The sequence below is a fragment of the Mustela lutreola genome, chromosome 15 (genome assembly GCF_030435805.1).
Source record: "Mustela lutreola isolate mMusLut2 chromosome 15, mMusLut2.pri, whole genome shotgun sequence".
Lineage (NCBI taxonomy): Eukaryota > Metazoa > Chordata > Mammalia > Carnivora > Mustelidae > Mustela > Mustela lutreola.
Window position 1 is genome coordinate 18,808,452 of NC_081304.1, and position 17,213 is coordinate 18,825,664.

Below are 17,213 nucleotides of genomic sequence, written 5' to 3' on the forward strand. Positions count from 1 at the left end.
TATAGAAATACCCCCCCCCCTTTTTTTCTAACTTGAATCAAATCTTTCCATGAGTCTCTGCTCATTAGAGTAGAAAGAAATGAAATCTCAATCCGATTTTGGAGAGCTTCCTCCTTTCCCTGTAGTTACATAAAGACCTATGGGACTTACATAGTGCCTGGGAAATGGGAGTCAGAATCTGGTTCATGCAGAATGGTGATCAAGGAACCAGTGTGCTTTTAAACAATGAGATTGTACATTAAACAATTTTTATTGTGTTGCTGAGCTTGTGGGAAGGGAAATATCCAAGAGGCATGGTGAGTGGACAGGAAAGGTGGAGTTATCCTAAAAGGCAAATGACAATATTAACATCACATTTGGAAAATTAAATATAAAGTCAGGGACAACCTGAGGTTTTGGTAAATTAGGGATCTGGGAAGGAGCTAATTTGGTCCCAAGTTGGTATCCTGTATCCTGACAGAAACAAAAGCAAATCCTCTCTGGAGGAAGGTATCCTCAATTTTCAGCCCCCCAGGTTGAAATCATCCATAGATGAGCTCACATTGTGAGATTACAAAATACAAAGAAACAAATTGCCATGAGGGACAGTCAACAGAAACAACAGCGTATTTATATCTCCAGGGACTTTTGGTATTTGGCACAAAATGTAACCTAACTGTGTGTGTATAACATATTTAATGGAATAAAAGATGGCATTACAAAAATTAACAAGCAACCAGACTGTAGAATGACTAGTTAGGTTTGAAAGAGAACTATCTAGAACTTTTCAAAATTAAAAAAATAATGCAAGGATGAAAATGAAAAGCAATATTGGGGAGTTTAACATCCAATTAAACACAACTGAATGGAGATTAGTCAACCAGAAAGTTCTTCCTCTAAGTATGGTGCTTGGACCTACAGCATCATCATCCCTGAGAGCTTGTTAGAAATGCAGGTTCTTGGGCACCACCCAGAACTACTGAGTCAGAATCTGAAGTTTAACAGATTCCCTGTGATTTGTAGGCATATCCAAGCTCGGGAAATATTAAACTGGTAGAAATGACATAGCCAGCAGAACAGAGATGAGGAGGGAAATGTGAAGGAGAGGTTAAGAGATTCGGCAGCGATAAAGAGAGGGCCTAGAAAAATTTAATTCTGGTCTGTGGTAAGATTAAAAATGGTGGAGAGCAGATAATATTTGAAGAGAATGGCCTAGAACAGATGACAGGCATGAATTCACATATACAAGAATTTATAGCAAACAAGAAAATAAGGAGTTCATGGCCAGGAGTAAGACTGCAGAATACTGAGATAAGTAGAAAAGTGGTCTGAGTATCCATGTACAAACATAAAACTAAGGTGTTTCAAGATGGGAGGTTGCAAAGTGACAACTGGCAAAGGAGTGGTCTTTCTTAACCCTGCCTGGAGGGTGTGACTGGGCCCACACGGTGGCAGCAGTGGGCGTTGAGGGAGTGAGCAAATGTCTATGGAGGGTACTCGAGTATCTGATAAATCCGTGGAGACTTGGAATCCCAGGGATGCCAATCATAGGTTGCCTTTGAGAGAGCTGTGCCTCTCAAAAGACATTGATCTGTTCAGTTGGTACATGGTCGAAAAATGAATGGGCAACAGGTGGTAGTGGGATGACCTGGCTGACTGTCCCTTGGTCCCCGGGTAGCCCTGGCTGCAGCAGGTGACAGGTTGAGAGGACAAGAGGCTTCTTTCCCCACTGAGCAGTCCCAGTTCTTACTGCCCTCCAGCTGAAGGGTTTTCCACAGGGTAAATTTTTGGGGTCCGTCTGACACCACCTGAAACTTGATGTTCCCTCCCTCCCTTGACAGCTGGCTACACACTATACCCAGATCCTGGGCAGAGACCCCAGAGCTCACACCCTGCCCTCCCTCTCTACCCAGAGAAGGTAAGAGGAACTCACCTGTCCCTGGGGACCTGGGGCAGTGGCTGGAACTTTCTGGAGAGCTTCCTATGCTCTATCAGACCGTCTCTACCTTGCCCAGTCCCCCAGACCCTCACTGCAGGGGCATTCCTGAGTGCCTCCTCCCGCCATACCCATGGAGACAGATGTAGACACTGGTGAGGACTTGGAGAAAGGCTGCTTGGAAGGCTCTGGTGGGAGTGAAATTGGTTCTGTCATTTCAGAAAGCTGTTCAACAATGGGTATCGGTAACATCAGAAATGTTCGCCCCCTATGACCTAGCACTTCCACGCACACAAATCCTTCTTCAAGAAGTCTTCAAAGGCAAATCAAGGGGCGCCTGGGTAGCTCAGTGGGTTAAGCCTCTTCTTTTGGCTCAGGGCATGATCCCAGGGTCCTGGGATCAAGCCCCACATCTGGCTCTCTGCTTGGGAGGGGGCCTGCTTCCCCCTCCCCCTCTGCCTGCTTCTCTGCCTACTTGTGATCTCTCTCTCTCTGTCAAATAAATAAATAAAATCTTAAAAAAAAAAAAAGACAAATTGAGCCTGTGGGAAGACTCACCATGCTGTTATTTATAATAGCAAAAATAGAAACAAATATCTAATGAGAGAGAATTGAAATAAATGGAAGCACACGGTGAGGAAATATCACAGAGCTGATACACATTTTATTTATAAAGTTTGGTGAAACATGGAGAAACGTTTCTAAGAATTAAGTGGGTGGGCGCCTGGCTGGCTCAGTGGGCGGAGCGTGTGCCACTCTTGATCTCAGGGTCATGAGTTTGAGCCCCGCTTTGGGTGTGGAGATGATTCACAGATAGAAATCTTAAAAAAGAAAGAATTCAGTGGAGAAAGCAGAATTTAAATCTGTATATACAAACTCATTTGTCAGAGAACACCAGCGAACGATGTGGAGTTAAAAAAAAAATGGGAAGGAAATGCAACAAAATGCAGCTGGATTGTGGGGGGAGGGGTTGAGCCCGAGTGCATTTTCTTCTCCTCCCCGCTGTGTTTCTAACTTTTGTATACCAAGCGACCACCCACTTCACTTTTTAAAGAAAGTTGAAAAAGAAAAAAATAGCAGTTCTGTTATTCTATTCCCTCCCCCTTCCCAATCTCCAGGTGACTCAGGGTCATCTTCAGGTTTCTCTTAGGTTCCTGCCCTGTACCCTCTCTCCTGCCTTTTAGATGCCCCCTGTGCTTTCCTACTCCTCCAACCCAAAGGCAACCCCAACCCAAAGGCAATTAACTCTTTCTCAACAAGGAAGGAGCCAAGCTTTTCTCCAGCCTCCTTCCAAAGCCTGGGATGCACGGCTGAGTAGGGAGCCGGGAAAAGTAGCCCCTCCCTGTCAGTCCCGGGGGCTCAGGCCTTCCAATGGGCACCTGACCTGGGTCTGGACTCAGACCAGCCCAGGAAAGCCCCCAGCTGGGTCATGGTGTCGTAGGTAGAGCAGACCCTACGGGGAGGGTGCAGACGGGAGACCCCGCAAACCAAGTGTAGACTTTAACCTGAGCCCACTGCTTCTCAAACTCAAGTATTAGAGTCAATGGACACTTGTTAGAAATGTAAAGTTCTGGGCCCAGCCACAGAGAGGGTCTTGGTAGGTCTTGGGAGAGCCCAGGAAGCACATTTTTAACCAGCCTCCTGAAGAACTGGGATGCAGTCACATTTTGAGAAACCAGAACCCCGTCTATTCCCAGCACGCTCCTCTTTCTTCTCCTCGCCCACTTATGCCAGAGAAAGTGGTGCTGAGTCAGGATGGAAGGAAGGGAGAAGTAGGTGGGGGTCTTTGGCTGGGCACCCAGGCACGGGGGATTTCTGGTAGCAGATTCAAACTCAGACCAGATCTCCTGAGCCTTGCCTGGCTCTGGTGAGCTCCGAGGGGGCTGCATAACACCCCCCCCAGCCCCCCAGGGATGCGAACATGCTGAGGAGGTCCGGGGGTCCCGCTGGCACCACTGAGGCCACCACTGCAGGTTTGGGGGCTGACAAAGGCTTCTGGATCAGGCTGGGCAAGCAGGAGGAGAGCCCGGGGTCTGGCAGGCGAACTCTGAAGCTGTCGTGGAAAGCTTATCGGAGTTAGTGCGGGCCGGCCTGGAGGGGACTCTTGGTGCTAGACTGAGATGAACTTGGAGAAGCCGAGCTCCTCCCCGGACATGTGGAGGGGAGGCTCTGGGATCATGTCCCGCTCCGGGTCCTGGGAAGGTGCTTCATCTTCCTCTGAAGTCTGGAAAGACAACAGTCAGGGGTTGAAAAGCAGAGCCCAGCTGGAGGCAGGGTAGGGGGTTCTCCAGGTAGCTGTTGGGTCCACCCCAGCCTTTTCCACAGTTCTGGGCCTCTAAGGGGCACAAACTAACAAGCTCTTCCCAGAACCCCCAGGCATTGATCCATGCCCCCCACACCCTCCTCATGGCCTCCGGCCAGGTTTTTGCCTGCAGATACTGGAATCCTGCCAGCCCAGAGCGCTTTTAAACTGTGACTACCAGCAAGCTGTTCAAGAACTTTCTGGATGGGGAAAAAAGAGGATGCAGGGTTGGAAGTCCTGACTCCCGAATGAAATGGCCAGCATCTGCAGTTGTGGTCCTGTAGGTGGGGGGATTCAGGGGGCAGTGTTCGGAGCAAGCGGATGCTGACGGAAGAGCCCCCTCCCCCGACTTCCCTGCATTGTCAGAGAGGAGCCAGGCTAGGTGGCTCCAAACCCTCCCCCCACCCCTCCCCACTCCCCTGAGACCTCTGTTCACACCTGGCTGAGGCCCTGGGTTTCTGTACATGGGCTGGGGCTGGCTTGGGGCCCAGGGGGCCCTGCGAGGTTGATCACGGTGTACTCCAGTGGCTGAAACAGAGACTCGGTCAGCACAGCCCATTCCTGGCAGCAGTGATAGTGATGGTCCCCCCCCCCCACCACCACCATCCATAGCAAGAGGAAGGAGCCACGGGAGAGCACGGGCAAGGGGAGGAACACAGGCTGCAGGGTCAGAGCCCTTCCATCCAATTTCCTGCATCTCCAAGTGACCTTGGGCACACCACTAACCTCTCTGAGACTCAGTCTCCTCAGCTGTCAAATGGGGATCAGAATTTTTCCCTAGGGATTATAATGAATATTTCTGGTAATGTTTTACTGCTCAACACCTGGGAACTCCTGCAATGATTCATTTGTTTTTATTATCGTCTCCTCTCTCCTCGAAGCAGAAAGAATGTGGAGGCTGCTGGCTGTCCGCAGGTCGGGGAAAGCAAAGTTGAACACCTCCAAAGTTCACCGAATAACAAACCGCAGAGGAAAAATTCTTTACAACCATAAGCCTGGGCGCCAACCCCCACCCTTGATCAGATAAGGAAGCCAAGGTCAAAGGAAGAGAGGCAGGTGGTCCAGGGTGAGTAGGGGCTGTCCTGGGGCCAGCAGCCAGGTAGAAGGGGCTGGAGCCAGCCAAGGGCTCCAGCCAAGTATCCCAAGGGCATAGCTGCCCTTAGGGGTCCCGGCTGGCAAGTCCCATGACCCCACAGGCACTGAAGACAAAGAAGGAATCTCCTGTCTTCTGGACACCTACTGGTGGTCTCCTCTCACAATTTCCTGACCACAACCCCGTGAGATAGGGATACTGAGGCTCAGAGAGGTGAGGTAACTTGCCAGATGTCACACAGCTGGGCTGGGACTCGGACTCAGGACACTTCAGATCCACGCTCTTTTCCTATCCCTGGCCACCATCCTGGCGGGACGTGCTGCACACGCTTCCCTTCATTTCAGTGTCCTTGTCCCCTAACTGCCCCTCTCCCCTACTTCTATCACTGCCCTGGCTGCAGGGGATCGAGGCAGAGGTCGACACTTGAGCCATCTCCGGTGACACATTTAGTCTTACAGGATGAGATGAAAATCAGAGCAGAATTCCTCGAGGGGGCTGGGGCTGGGGGTACAAGGGGACGAGGGAATGGGGGGGAGTGGAAGGAGATTTCACAGATCCTGGTCTCTCCTGGTCCTGCCTACGGTGAGGACACGGCAGAGCCGGGGCTCGATCTGACGACTCTGATGTCAGGTGCATTTCCCCAGCAGTCCCATCTTTACAGTTTTGTGATTCGGCCCCAACCAGCCCCGGCTGACCACCACCACCCACTGGCAGCCACGAAAGCGGCTTTTACCCAAGGGTGTCTGCATTTTCCGAACTCTCCTGAGGCAGGGACCAAACCACACATGCAGGGAGTGGCCAGGACCCCTGCCCCATGTCCAGGGGTGGGTCCAGTGGCCTGTTCCAGCAAGTGCGGAGGCATTTTCTAGGTTGTTGAATATAGAGATACATATGAGAGCACTAGGGAAAAAGCAGGGACTCTGGGAAGCTTTGGGAGGAGGGAGCTGAGCCCTAATCTGAGCCGAGCACTCCCCCTTGCCTGTTTCAGGAGTCAGGGGCCTGGCTGTCTGATGTTCATGAGCTGAGGATGGCTCTTTCTTCTGAGTCTAGGGGAACCGGCCTGGGCGGGCCGAGCAGTCGGCTCCACTTCTCAAGCCCTCCGCACTCCAGCGTGGCGAGGCAGCAGCAGCTCGGGCACTGCTGTCAGCGCCACACACTGGGTCCCTTTTCCCAGTTCTGCCTCTTTCATGCTGGGCCTCTGGGAGCAAATTACTTATGCTCTCTGAGCCTCTGTTTCTTATTCTGTAAGAAGGGGGTCATGAGAACTCAGGTAGGATTTAACAAAGATTCAGCAACATAGGTGAAGCCCCAGGTACACAGTAGGTGTTCAATTAGAGAGTAAAATGAGAGCATCTTGAAATATCTCTGTGGGCAAGGGAAATGCTGGCTTGAGCCCTTGTACTTCCCTCCGAGTTTCACACCCCCCGGCGGCTCTAGGGCACAGCCAGCAGAGTGCCCCCTTCCCTCTCTGACCCGAATGTGGGCGAAGAAAACCCCAAACCCTTTCAATTCCACCTGTAGCCCCTGCTAAAAATGACAAAGAAGCCCAAAGGGAAATAAACCAAAAAAGCAAAAGCTCTCAATTGGCCGTGTTCACAGAGCTCTTGTCTCTGATCCTCTCAGGAGACCCTGTTCCATCCTTCCCTCAACAAGGACCCTGCCCTGTTCCCAGCCCCTCAGCCCACAGCCCTGTGCCCTTTCCTGGCCCCTCCCACGGGAGCAGGGGCAGAGACAGGTGGGCAGGTGGGAAGCAGGGCCTGGCGGCCCTTCCCAGGGTGGGCTGGGTAGCAGCAGCTTGGAGAGAAGGGAGATGTTCTGGGACCTCCCAGAGCAGAGACTTCCCCTCTGGCCCCGCCCCTCTTCTAGAGCGGCAGGGTATGCCCCAGGATGCCCCAGGACGCACTGGAGGACAGCGGCAGCCCCCCTCCCCATCTGGGTCTGACCTTTCCCTCACTCCTGTCCACCACCTCTGGCCTTGCCGGGCTTCCTGAGACAACAACAGCTGCTTCCTAAGCCAAAGCCCAGAACCCCATTCCTGCCCCGGCCCCTCCCCAGGGCGATCAGGCCTGAGTCTTTTGTCTTCACTGGCGCCAGGAAAGAAGGCCATGGCAAGCCCCCCTTTCCCGTCCCCATGTGTAGGAGAATAAAGTAGAGGCATCTCAATAAACAGCAGAGGTGGGGGGCCAGAGGTGGGGCTTCTGTGTCCTGAACCCATGACCCTGCAGCCCTCCCAAAGACCACGAGGATCCAGCTCTGACAGTCTCTGCTTCTAAGAGGGGGAGGGGAAGAGGGTGCTGGGCCTGGGGAAGACCTCTGCCTGGAACCCGCTGGGCACTCAGGGTGAGGTGGGGCATTCTTTTGGCTTGCACCCGGAAAGGCTAGTCTCAGGGCTCACAGAGATTCCCCAGAGACGGGCAGCAAGCCTTGAGTGGAGCTCAGAGACAAGCAGGTAGGGAGATGCACAGACAGGGCCCAGGTGTCCCGATGCCCGGCCCCACAGGGATCGGAGCTGGGGTTTGGGGCTGGCCGCCTTCCTTACCAAGTGTGAGAGGTGGACCTTCCCGTTCCTCTGTGTCTCTGTGGCCAGGTGAGCTGAAAGAGACCAGCAGGCATACCCTGAGGCCAGGAGCAGCCCAGAGCAGCTTGCAACAGCTCCCACAGGGGTGGAAGGGCCCCCCTGGACTTGGGACCGGGGGCTTCCCAGGGTGAGCATGTGTAGGAGACAGGTTGGGACAGGCAGACTTCTTGGAATTCCGGCTCAGTCCCTTAGCTATGATCCAGACTTTTGGGATGGGTACACGGAAATCTCCTGGTGTGAGCCAGAAACTGGCTGGGGAAGTAATTCTATGAGCTAAGATCATTGCTTCTCAGCCTCAGTGTGCTTCCAGGATCCCGAGACATTGTATGAAAATGTGCATTCTCTGCAGCAGGTCGGGGCTAGAATCTGAGAGTCCTTTTAACAGGCTTCCACAGGATGTCACTGCTGCTAGCTGGGGACCACAATTGGAGATGCAAGGTGCTAAGAAGTTCTGAGGTCTCGATAGGGAATATTCCCACCCTGTGTGCTCCTCCAGACTCCTTTGCGGTGAGCTGGGGGTGTGGGCAGAGCTGACATTTCTTGCCGGGGGCCACACAGGGCGAAGTCAGAGGCAGGCCCAGGATCACCGCCCTCCCCCACCCAAGGCCAGGAGCAGTAAGATACTTTGCCAATTTGCAGACTGTTCTGGCATACGTCTTCCTGGTTCCACCGCTTCCTGGCTGTGCGGACGGAGGGCAAGCTGCTTAATCACTCTACCTCAGTTTCTTTCCCGGTGAAATGGGGGCACTTGTAATGGGCAGTTTCTAATGCCACAGTATCGAGAGCATTAGAGGAGATAAAAGCAACAGAAGCCACACAGAAACGCCCAGCCCACGGCAGCTCCTTTGATTGATATTTCGGCTACCCCTCTTAAACCATACTGTCTGCCAGGGGAGCCCCGAGTTGCACTCAACCACTGACCCCGGAAGCACGACTGCGCCAAATCACGCCAGGTTTTGAAGACTCAATATGAGAAAAACGCAGGATGAAGAATAGGTAGCATGAATAGTTTTATATTGTTTCCACGTTGGAATGATCGTGTTTTGGATAGATCATGCTAACAAAAGTATATTATTAAAACTGACGTCCCCGGTTTCTCTTTACCCTTTTTCATGTGACTTTTAGGGAAGTTTAAATCGCATATGTGGCTTGGATTCTACTTCTGTTGGACCTGTATTCTATTTCCAGTTCTAGTTCTCTTGTATTCTAGATCTGTGATCCGGAAAAGTCGTGGCTCAGGGGAGGTAAGTGACTTGCCCAAGATCACATGGCTAAAAAGTAGCAGAGCAAGTCTAAAAAGACTTGAAGCCAAGTCTTCCCAGGAGCTATGCACCTGCTGAGACCCCACCGTATGTGTGAGGCCCCAGTAGCCTTCCTGTTCAGGGCTTAGTTTCTAACTCCCGCCCCCACCCCCTGCTGTAGTCACACAAGGAACCGTACCTGTGGAGGCGGGATGTGGATTGCTGGGATCAATAGGGACAGAAGTGATTGATGAGGTTGGACAGATGGGGGCAAGCCAAGAGCCCCCGTTCTCCCATTTGTACATTTGAATATCTTTTTCCTAATGTTGGCTGACCTGTGGCTCCCTCAAAAGGGAGGAACACGGCTCCTGATGCTCATATCTTGGAGGGACACACTGAGCCCCAAGGTCTCCCTGGGGTGGTGGGGGGACTGCAGGTCTCAGTGGGGTCCCTGGTGTCTACTTTTGCTTACCTTCCTTCCTCCAGCGGAGAACACAGCTGCCGAGGGCTGCCAGGCCTGCAGCCAGGAGGAGAGCCAGCAGCACAAAGACCGGGGCCAAGATGCGGACCGTTGGGATGGAGACACTGTGGGCGAGACGGAAGGACCCCAGCAGCTGTCACCACATCACCGTGGCACGCTGTACACCATAGCATTCTTCGTCTACGTCTACATCCCAGCCATGTCCCTTGTCTTTCCCAAAGAGATCAGAGGGCACCGGGAACCACAGCACCTGGGCGGTCTCAGTGGGAGGGACTCCAGCCCCCACTACTAACCCCAGGAAACACTCTCAGTTGGGTCTGAACTTGGCAACAGGTTACCTGGATATCTCAGACAGGAAGCCTCCGTCAGCAACGGAGTGCGATTATATACAACCCCTAAGAACCAATCTTTCAGGCTGCGGCTCCCGTTGGGTAAGAAAAAAACCCATGTTTGTGCTTGGCACAGGGCCCAGTGCAAGGTGTATCGGCAAAACTGGGCTGGCTGCCCCTGCTGCTGGGGTGGGGAGAGAGAGGGGGGCCAGAGCCACCGTGGACCGTTCACCTCAGGTGGGCCTGTGTGTCCAGAGCAACATAGCTGCCGGCCCTGCAGTGTAGGTTGTCCACTGCTCAAGGGTCCTGCGGAGGGGGGACGGGGGCTGCGTCTGCCCTCTGTGCTGTTAGCCACGGCCCCGATAGGAGGCTGTGTCCGCCTAGAGGAAGGAGTGCCAATTCTTCCTCACTTGCTCCCAGCCACCTCCTGTTGTGGGGATGGCCTGAAAGGTGACCTTGGTCACTGTGGGCTCACCTGGACACAGAGCTGCTGCTGCTGGGGGACAGAGGGGTGTCCTCCGCGGAGGTGAAGTCCGGCTGTGTGGGTGAGCGGGAAGTCCCTGCATGAGGAGAGGTTGCTTCGTGAGGAGAGGTCCCCGCGTACGGAGATGTTCCTGTGTCTGGGGAGCTTCCTGGGTGCTGGGCTGGGGAGGTCCCCATGAGCGGAGAGGCCTCGGCCCCTGTCTTCCCCTGCTTGGCTGTGGTGACTGTTTGGTGGAGACCGGGAGAAGCTACAAGTCCAAAAGCAACGCCTCAGCACCTTCTCGGACCCTTGCGTCCCAGCATTCCCCAGACCTATGACCCTTGACCTCTGAACCCTAGCCTCTCCAGGACCAACTTCTCAGCACATCCCCAGCTAAAGGAACCCCCAGGAAGCAAACAGAGACCTAGAGGAAGCCATCGTGAGCAAGCTGCCCCGGTCTCGGTAGACCCTGCACACATGCAGAGTTTTCAGCCCCTGCCTGTGCCCGCTGCCTGGGTCGCCACACCCCTGCCCCATTCTGCGACCCATCCCCGGGCCATGCAGGACACACAGCCCCATCTGACCTCCCCTACCTCCCCCAGTCCTAGAGAGTTATCACTCATGTCGCCCCATGCCCACCCTCACCACCTCTGCCTCAACAGGCCTTGACCTCCCTCAACAGCCACGGGGTCCGCAGGGCAGGGTGGCAGGGACAGGTCCAGAGGTCAGGGTCCAAGGCCCCACATTTCCTGCTCAGCATTGCAGCCCGAGGTGGAGCAGACAGAACACAAGTCTGGCCTTCAGGCTGCACTTCCTCCCAGGGCTCTGCTGCTCCTTGCGGGACCTGACCCCACAGGGCCGCCGATTCCTCCGTGGACAGGCAGCTCCTAAGCTCTGGGGGCCCCGGGCGCAGTGCCTGGCTATGGGCAGGCGCCCATGGGATGCCGCTTTGTAGAGGGGTGGAGGGGAAACAGAAAAGCCATTCACTCACTCAATTCTGGGGGCTGAGTTTGCCAAGCTTTTGCCTTGGGCTGGAAGCTCCTTGTAGTAAGAGGCTGGAAGGAGGGAGTGGGGGAGAGAGGACAGCAGGGACCTAGGGGAAAGGGAGAGGCTGGTCTCAGGGGAGGTGAGGGCCATCGCTCTGAGCCAGATGTTGTGCCTTGGTGGCAGCCAGTCACTTTCCTGCCCCCACCTCTCTGCTCAGAGTCTCCACCACCTTCTTCCCCCAGCCACTTAGGAGGCACGGATGGAAGATTCTAGTCGATTCTAGTCGATTGCCGGCCTCCCCATCCTGCAGTCCCCTTGGCCTCCCACTTAGCTCAGACCTTCAGCTTCCCTTGCTCCCCAGCTGCCCGCCAGCCTACTCTTTCTGTGCCACTCTTCACACCAATACTGGTTTTGTCTCTAGAATATAGAGCTGGGTATGGAATACTGGATCCCATCGTTTCTGGCTTCAGAGCCGTCAATGGCCCTCACGGCCTATGAGCTGAAGCTCAAGCTTCTTAGAGGCCTTTCAAAGCCTTTCAGACTCAGACCTCAGTTCCCTGTGTCGGCTTGTGGGACACCATTCATTCTCCTATTTGGCCTCTAGTCCCAATTAAGTGAGTGTCCCACCTGCCACCGTGCCTTTGCTTCACCGTTCCCCTGTGTGCCATGCTTTTCTCCACCTCTGCCTGACACACATCTTTCTGTCCCTGCAAGGCTGGGACCCCTCAAGGACGAGATGCCTAGCCTTTGTGCCGAGCACAGTGGGCAGAAACGTGGTGTGGCCAATTGCCCTGGAGCCGCCGAGCTCCCAGCCCCCCTCCCCCAGCCCCTGGGTGCTCCTCTGTCACCTTGCTGGAGTGCCATGTGGGACTCGCTCCCTGTCCCCATCATTCTCTATTCTTTTTTTTTTTTTTTAAATATTTTATTTATTTATTTGTCAAAAAGAGAGAGAGAGAGAAAGCACAAAGCAGGGGGAGCAGCAGGCAAGGAGGGAGAAGCAGACTCCCCGCTGAGCAGGAAGCCCAACATGAAACTCGATCTCAGGACCCTGGGATTATATAACCTGAGCTGAAGGAGACGAATAATCAGTTGAGCCACCCAGGCATCCCGTATTCTCTATTCTAATACGAAGTCAGGTTTCCTCTGATTTTTCTGAGGAAATGACCACATCTTGCACAAATAAACGGTACTTATCTTTTCCTATCCGATATGTATACTTTTTTATCCTGTCATATTTCATGGCCTAGACCCTCCAGGCAATGGGGAATAGAAGAAATGATAGTGCATACTCTTGTCTTGTTCTGATCTTCCTAGAAATTCTCCTCACTCGCCATACTCAATGGTGCGCTGCAGACGGCTCCCACTGACTCAGGAGAGCTGACTGTTCACTTTTCAGGAATTCTGTGAGCTGGTCATTAAACTATCGGTGGCTGGAAATGGGAGAGGGCGGGGGTCATTTAAACCGCGGAAACCAGCAAGCGTTACAGATCAGAGTTTCCCCAGCTCAGCATTCACGGGTACACCATGGCCATTAGCCTTTATTTTCTACATCTCAACTATCATCAGGAAAAGGTCATCAACGTCTGACACAGGATAACACAACAACACACATACCATGCATGAATGAATAATTACAAATGAGGTCAAAATTTAAAATAGAGAGCCTCAAATATAGCTAAATTGACCCCCACTAGGTAAGAAGGAGGTCTGAGTACTGATAAGAATCAGAGATCAGAGAAGCTTGTATATAACAGAACAGGTTCAATATGGTTACGACACTGCTGCTATTGTTTGGTGAGCTTAGCTCTATCTCCTTGAATTAAAAGAAAGACCCACAGATGTTGGGGATCTGGCAGTGGGGATGGCCCAGGAATGGGCTGGGTCCCAGCGATGCGGCCAGGAGAGGGAAAGAGCAGACACCAAAGTGAGAAAAAAACAAAACAAAACAAAACAAAACAAAACAAAACAAAACAAACCCTGGGTTTGAATCCTGACTCCATCACTTCTTGCCATGAGACCTCATGGCAAATCATTTCATCTCTGGAGCCTCGCCCCTACCCCCGTCTGTGAAATGGGATACAGAGACCTGTCTCACCCTCATGGGCCAGCAGACGAGGGTTGCCCACTCCCCTAGGCCCTCTCTGGCTTCTCTCATTTCAGATCAGCGGGTCCACGGGGGTTCTGGACATACAGAGAGGTGCTCCATCCCATGCCAGAGTCCCCTAGTGTCCCTGAGCTCAACGAGCTCCTCTGAGGCTCGATCACAGGCCCTCTTCGCCCCTACCTTTGGGGCTTCGAGATCTGGGGAAGGGAAGCAAGAAGGAAGAACGGAGACCACAGGCAGGGCGAGGCCAGTGTGGGCGAGGCCAGTGTGGCCGCGGCTAGGGGGCGCTGTGGAGCGGGTCTGGGGTGCTGCACAATGGTGGGTCCAGGCTGTGGAATCCTCGGGAATAGTTCTGACTCCAAAGAGGGAGCCTTTTTCATTCTGTGGGCTGCACATCTCATCCCCAGCCCATGCAATCTCTCTCCCACCTCTGGGCAAAGAGGAAAGGCACTGAGCTGGGAGTTTAACAGATCTGCGTGGTATGACCTTGTCAAAGAGCAGTCAAGTCTCATGCTGCACCGTCCCTGCTCCCAGGACAGCTGAGCACTTGACCAGCATCATCTCACTGAGCCCTTGATCTCCCCCCCCCCCCCACCAGGAGGGTGGTACAAGTGCTACACCTGTTGACAAGCGGGAGACAGGGTCTGCCTCTGCTCAGCGACCCATCTGTCCCTCCTCCCCTCTGTATCACTTGTCCCCCATGCAGGGAAGCAGAGATATGTGTTACCTGGAAAGACAAGCAGAGAGACCAGGACAGACTCATCTCGCCCCAGTTTGGAGACCCCACAGTAGTACTTTCCAGAGTCCTGCAGGGTGAGCTTCCTCAGGGTCACGTGGAGTGTGAGCGTCTGGGGGCTGTCTTGGATGGACACCCTGCCCTCCGTCGTCTCCTGGCCATCTTCTCCTGCATAGATGGTGTTCGAGCAGCGGGACAGGAGGAACCCGCCCTGCTTGCACCAGTACTTCTGGTGTGTCCTGAGCTCCTCCTGGTAAGTGCACTGCAAGGACACCGTGTCACCTTCAAACCCACTGATCTCCTTGGGGCCCACCATGGCTCCATAACCTGAAACCATAGCAGGGATGGAGGTCAGAGTTCCGAGGACCAAGTACCATGGTCAAGACCAACAAACTCCTCAGTCACTCCCTTCTGTGGCAGTCCCAGAAGGGTTGGTTGTCCCTTCCCACCAAGCGAGACTGGGACGGGGCTGTTGCTGTGTCCTAAGACCCTAACACCCTAAACACCCTAAACACCCTAAAACTGGCGTATGGAAGGGTGGTGATGGGGAAGCTCGAGATTCAGACAGCCTGGAGGTTGAATCCCAGCACTGCCTCATAGCAGCTGTGTGACCCTGGGAAGTTGCTTGCCTTCCTTGGGCATCTGGGTTTTCCCATCTATAGATGATGATGATGATGATGATGATGATGGTGGTGGTGGTGATGATGGTGATGATGATGATGATGATGATAAAGTCCAGGTACATTGAAATTAAGACGCTCTCGTATGTAAGATACACTATAATTTTATATACCACTAAAAAAAAGCACTGTCACTTGAACAATTGTCATCCTTTATAAGACACATCCTGACATTTGATGTTAAAAGGTTGAAAAAAAAGGAGGCAGACTCGTGAACTGATGAATCAGGACAATGCCTTATCTCTCAGGGTTGTTGTGAGTGGCACAGTAGAGGTGCAAGAAATATTTGCAGAGTTTACCATGGCAACCGTGTACAGGGTGTCTTGTCTGCCTTCAGGCTGGGTGCAGAGTAGGAAAATAAAGATGAGAGAGGTAAAGCTTCCCTCCTAGCCACCTAATCAGAAGGGTTTGGAGCCCAGACGTCTGGAGAAAAGCAGGCTCCGCGTTTCAGAAACAGCTAGTACCTGTACCCCTGCCCCGCCCCCCTCCCCCCAGTGGTATGAGGACCAGTGCTGTGGGGGTGAGACCCGGAAGGATCAGGCAGCAGTGGGTCGCGAGAATGAAAGAATAGGTTCTCTCTGCCAGCTTGGGCATGAGCCCCACCTCCCCTCCCCACTCCACCCTCTCCCACCCCATCTCACCTGGGAGCAAGAGGCAGCCCCATACCAGGATGAGGGCCCACATGGTGGGCGCTGGACATGCAGGAGCACACGCGGAAACTGGGAGCTCCTCTCAGAAACCGCGCGGGGCTTTAACTTCCTCCAGAGGCACAGGAGGATGAAGGGGGGAGGGGCCGCGCAGGGTCCCCCTCCCTGCGCAGAGGGAGGCGCCTCTGCGATTCCCTTTACTTACCCTAGGCGCTTGCCAGCCAGCGGGGATTATCGCCTCTCCAACCCCCAAACCACCCAAACACCTCTCCCAAACCCGTACCCCTTGAGGAGGGGGGGGGGTCTTAACCATGTCTACCCCCAGAGGGTCTGTGTGCAGACCAAGAATTCAGGCAGTCCAAGAATGAAAAAATTACATACTGACTTTTATTAACCTTTAAGGGATTAATCTTTTTCCTTCTATTGTGCTAGCATTGTCTGTGACTTTGTCACCAAAAAAATCAGCCACTGGCACATCAAGTCGCCGATAGCTTGAAATATCGTATGTGCTTCTCACTACTTGGAAAATAATTAGTTACCAGGCCTGTCACTAGAGCTGGTTACTGAAAGCATTAATAAAGCCCATTTATTACTATATCACACATTTATAAATATTTTGATAACCACTTCAACATTATTGGCTTTCTTTTAGGCATATATATATTATTTTATATATTTAAAAGACGGTTATTCCGAGGGGCGCCTGGGTGGCTCAGTGTGTTAAAGCTTCTGTCTTCGGCTCAGGTCATGATCCTGGGGTCCTGGGATCAAGCCCCCCCGCATCGGGCTTTCTGCTCAGCGGGGAGCCTGCTTCCTCCTCTCTCTCTCTCTGCCTGCCTCTCTGCCTACTTGTGATCCCTCTCTGTCAAAAAAGTAAATAAAATCTTTTTTTTTTTTTAAAGACTGTTATTCCGAGACGAGGCCCATAAGCTTTACCAGACTGCTAAGTGGTCAATGGTACAGAGGTTCAGGGTCCCTCTGGCAGTGCCCCCTCCTTCCTCCGTCGCTTCCCGGAGGACGCAGTACCGCTTTTGGTCACCAGGAGGCGCTGCGAAAGGGGAGAAGGGAAGCCCAAGGGCTGGGCAGAGCGGGATACCGGGAAGCACGTTCGAGCCACGTTGCAAGGTCGGGTCTCCCCATCCGCCTTGAGTTGTCTGGGCATTTAAAAAAGCGAATTAGCAAGTTCTTATCACAAAATTGAATCCTCCTTTTTTAAAAATATTTTATTTATTTATTTGACAGACAGGGATCACAAGTAGGCAGAGAGGCAGGCAAAAAGAGAGGGGGAAGCAGTCTCCCTGCTGAGGGGAACCCGATGTGGGGTCCTGGGATCATGACCTGAGCTGAAGGCAGAGATTTTAACCCACTGAGCCACCCAGGCGCCCCAACAAAGGAAACAGAACACACACGCACACTAGAGGGAGCCCTGACACATAGTTTTTCAAAACAGCTCTGTGGTTGGGGTGTGTGTGGGGGGAAGGGGGTTTGATTGCAAAGTTCATACCGGTTGCAAGCAAAATTTTACACAATTCAGGAACGTTAAAAAAAAAATAAAAAAGAATAGGACTGTTTCCTGTAATTCCCCCTCTCCTTTGGAAAACCAGGGTTAACATTTAGCGTATGTGCTTCTACTTGTACAATTGACAGTTTTCTCATT

The 17,213-nt window shown here is 52.9% G+C and overlaps 1 protein-coding gene across 5 annotated transcripts; it reads right to left on the bottom strand.

The window, feature by feature from the left end:
* Positions 1–2,557: 2,557 nt before the first annotated feature.
* CD300LG (CD300 molecule like family member g) lies at positions 2,558–15,663 on the bottom strand. 5 transcript variants are annotated; one of them, XM_059149404.1, is made up of 8 exons: positions 15,551–15,663; positions 14,221–14,556; positions 11,394–11,495; positions 10,415–10,499; positions 9,602–9,714; positions 7,850–7,902; positions 4,656–4,745; positions 2,558–4,139 (listed from the first exon to the last, which is right to left on the bottom strand). In XM_059149404.1, the coding sequence occupies exons 1-8, from the start codon at positions 15,591–15,593 to the stop codon at positions 4,026–4,028; spliced, it is 936 nt and encodes a 311-aa protein (XP_059005387.1). In that variant the 5' UTR covers positions 15,594–15,663; the 3' UTR covers positions 2,558–4,025. The 5 variants fall into 5 exon arrangements, with proteins under 5 accessions (XP_059005387.1, XP_059005384.1, XP_059005386.1 ...); XM_059149401.1 differs by having other exon boundaries at positions 10,415–10,670; XM_059149403.1 differs by lacking the exon at positions 11,394–11,495 and having other exon boundaries at positions 10,415–10,670.
* Positions 15,664–17,213: the final 1,550 nt, after the last annotated feature.

Bases quoted from the DNA above. Each gene is read 5' to 3' on its own strand.
- CD300LG (XM_059149401.1), bottom strand. From the start codon at position 15,593: ATGTGGGCCCTCATCCTGGTATGGGGCTGCCTCTTGCTCCCAG. The intron at 9,715-10,414 runs GTGAGCCCACAG...TCTCGCCCACAG, and splicing joins AGCAGCAGCTCTGTGTCCAG to TGTCTCCATCCCAACGGTCC. The intron at 4,140-4,655 runs GTGTGAACAGAG...TTGTCTTTCCAG, and splicing joins AAACCCAGGGCCTCAGCCAG to ACTTCAGAGGAAGATGAAGC.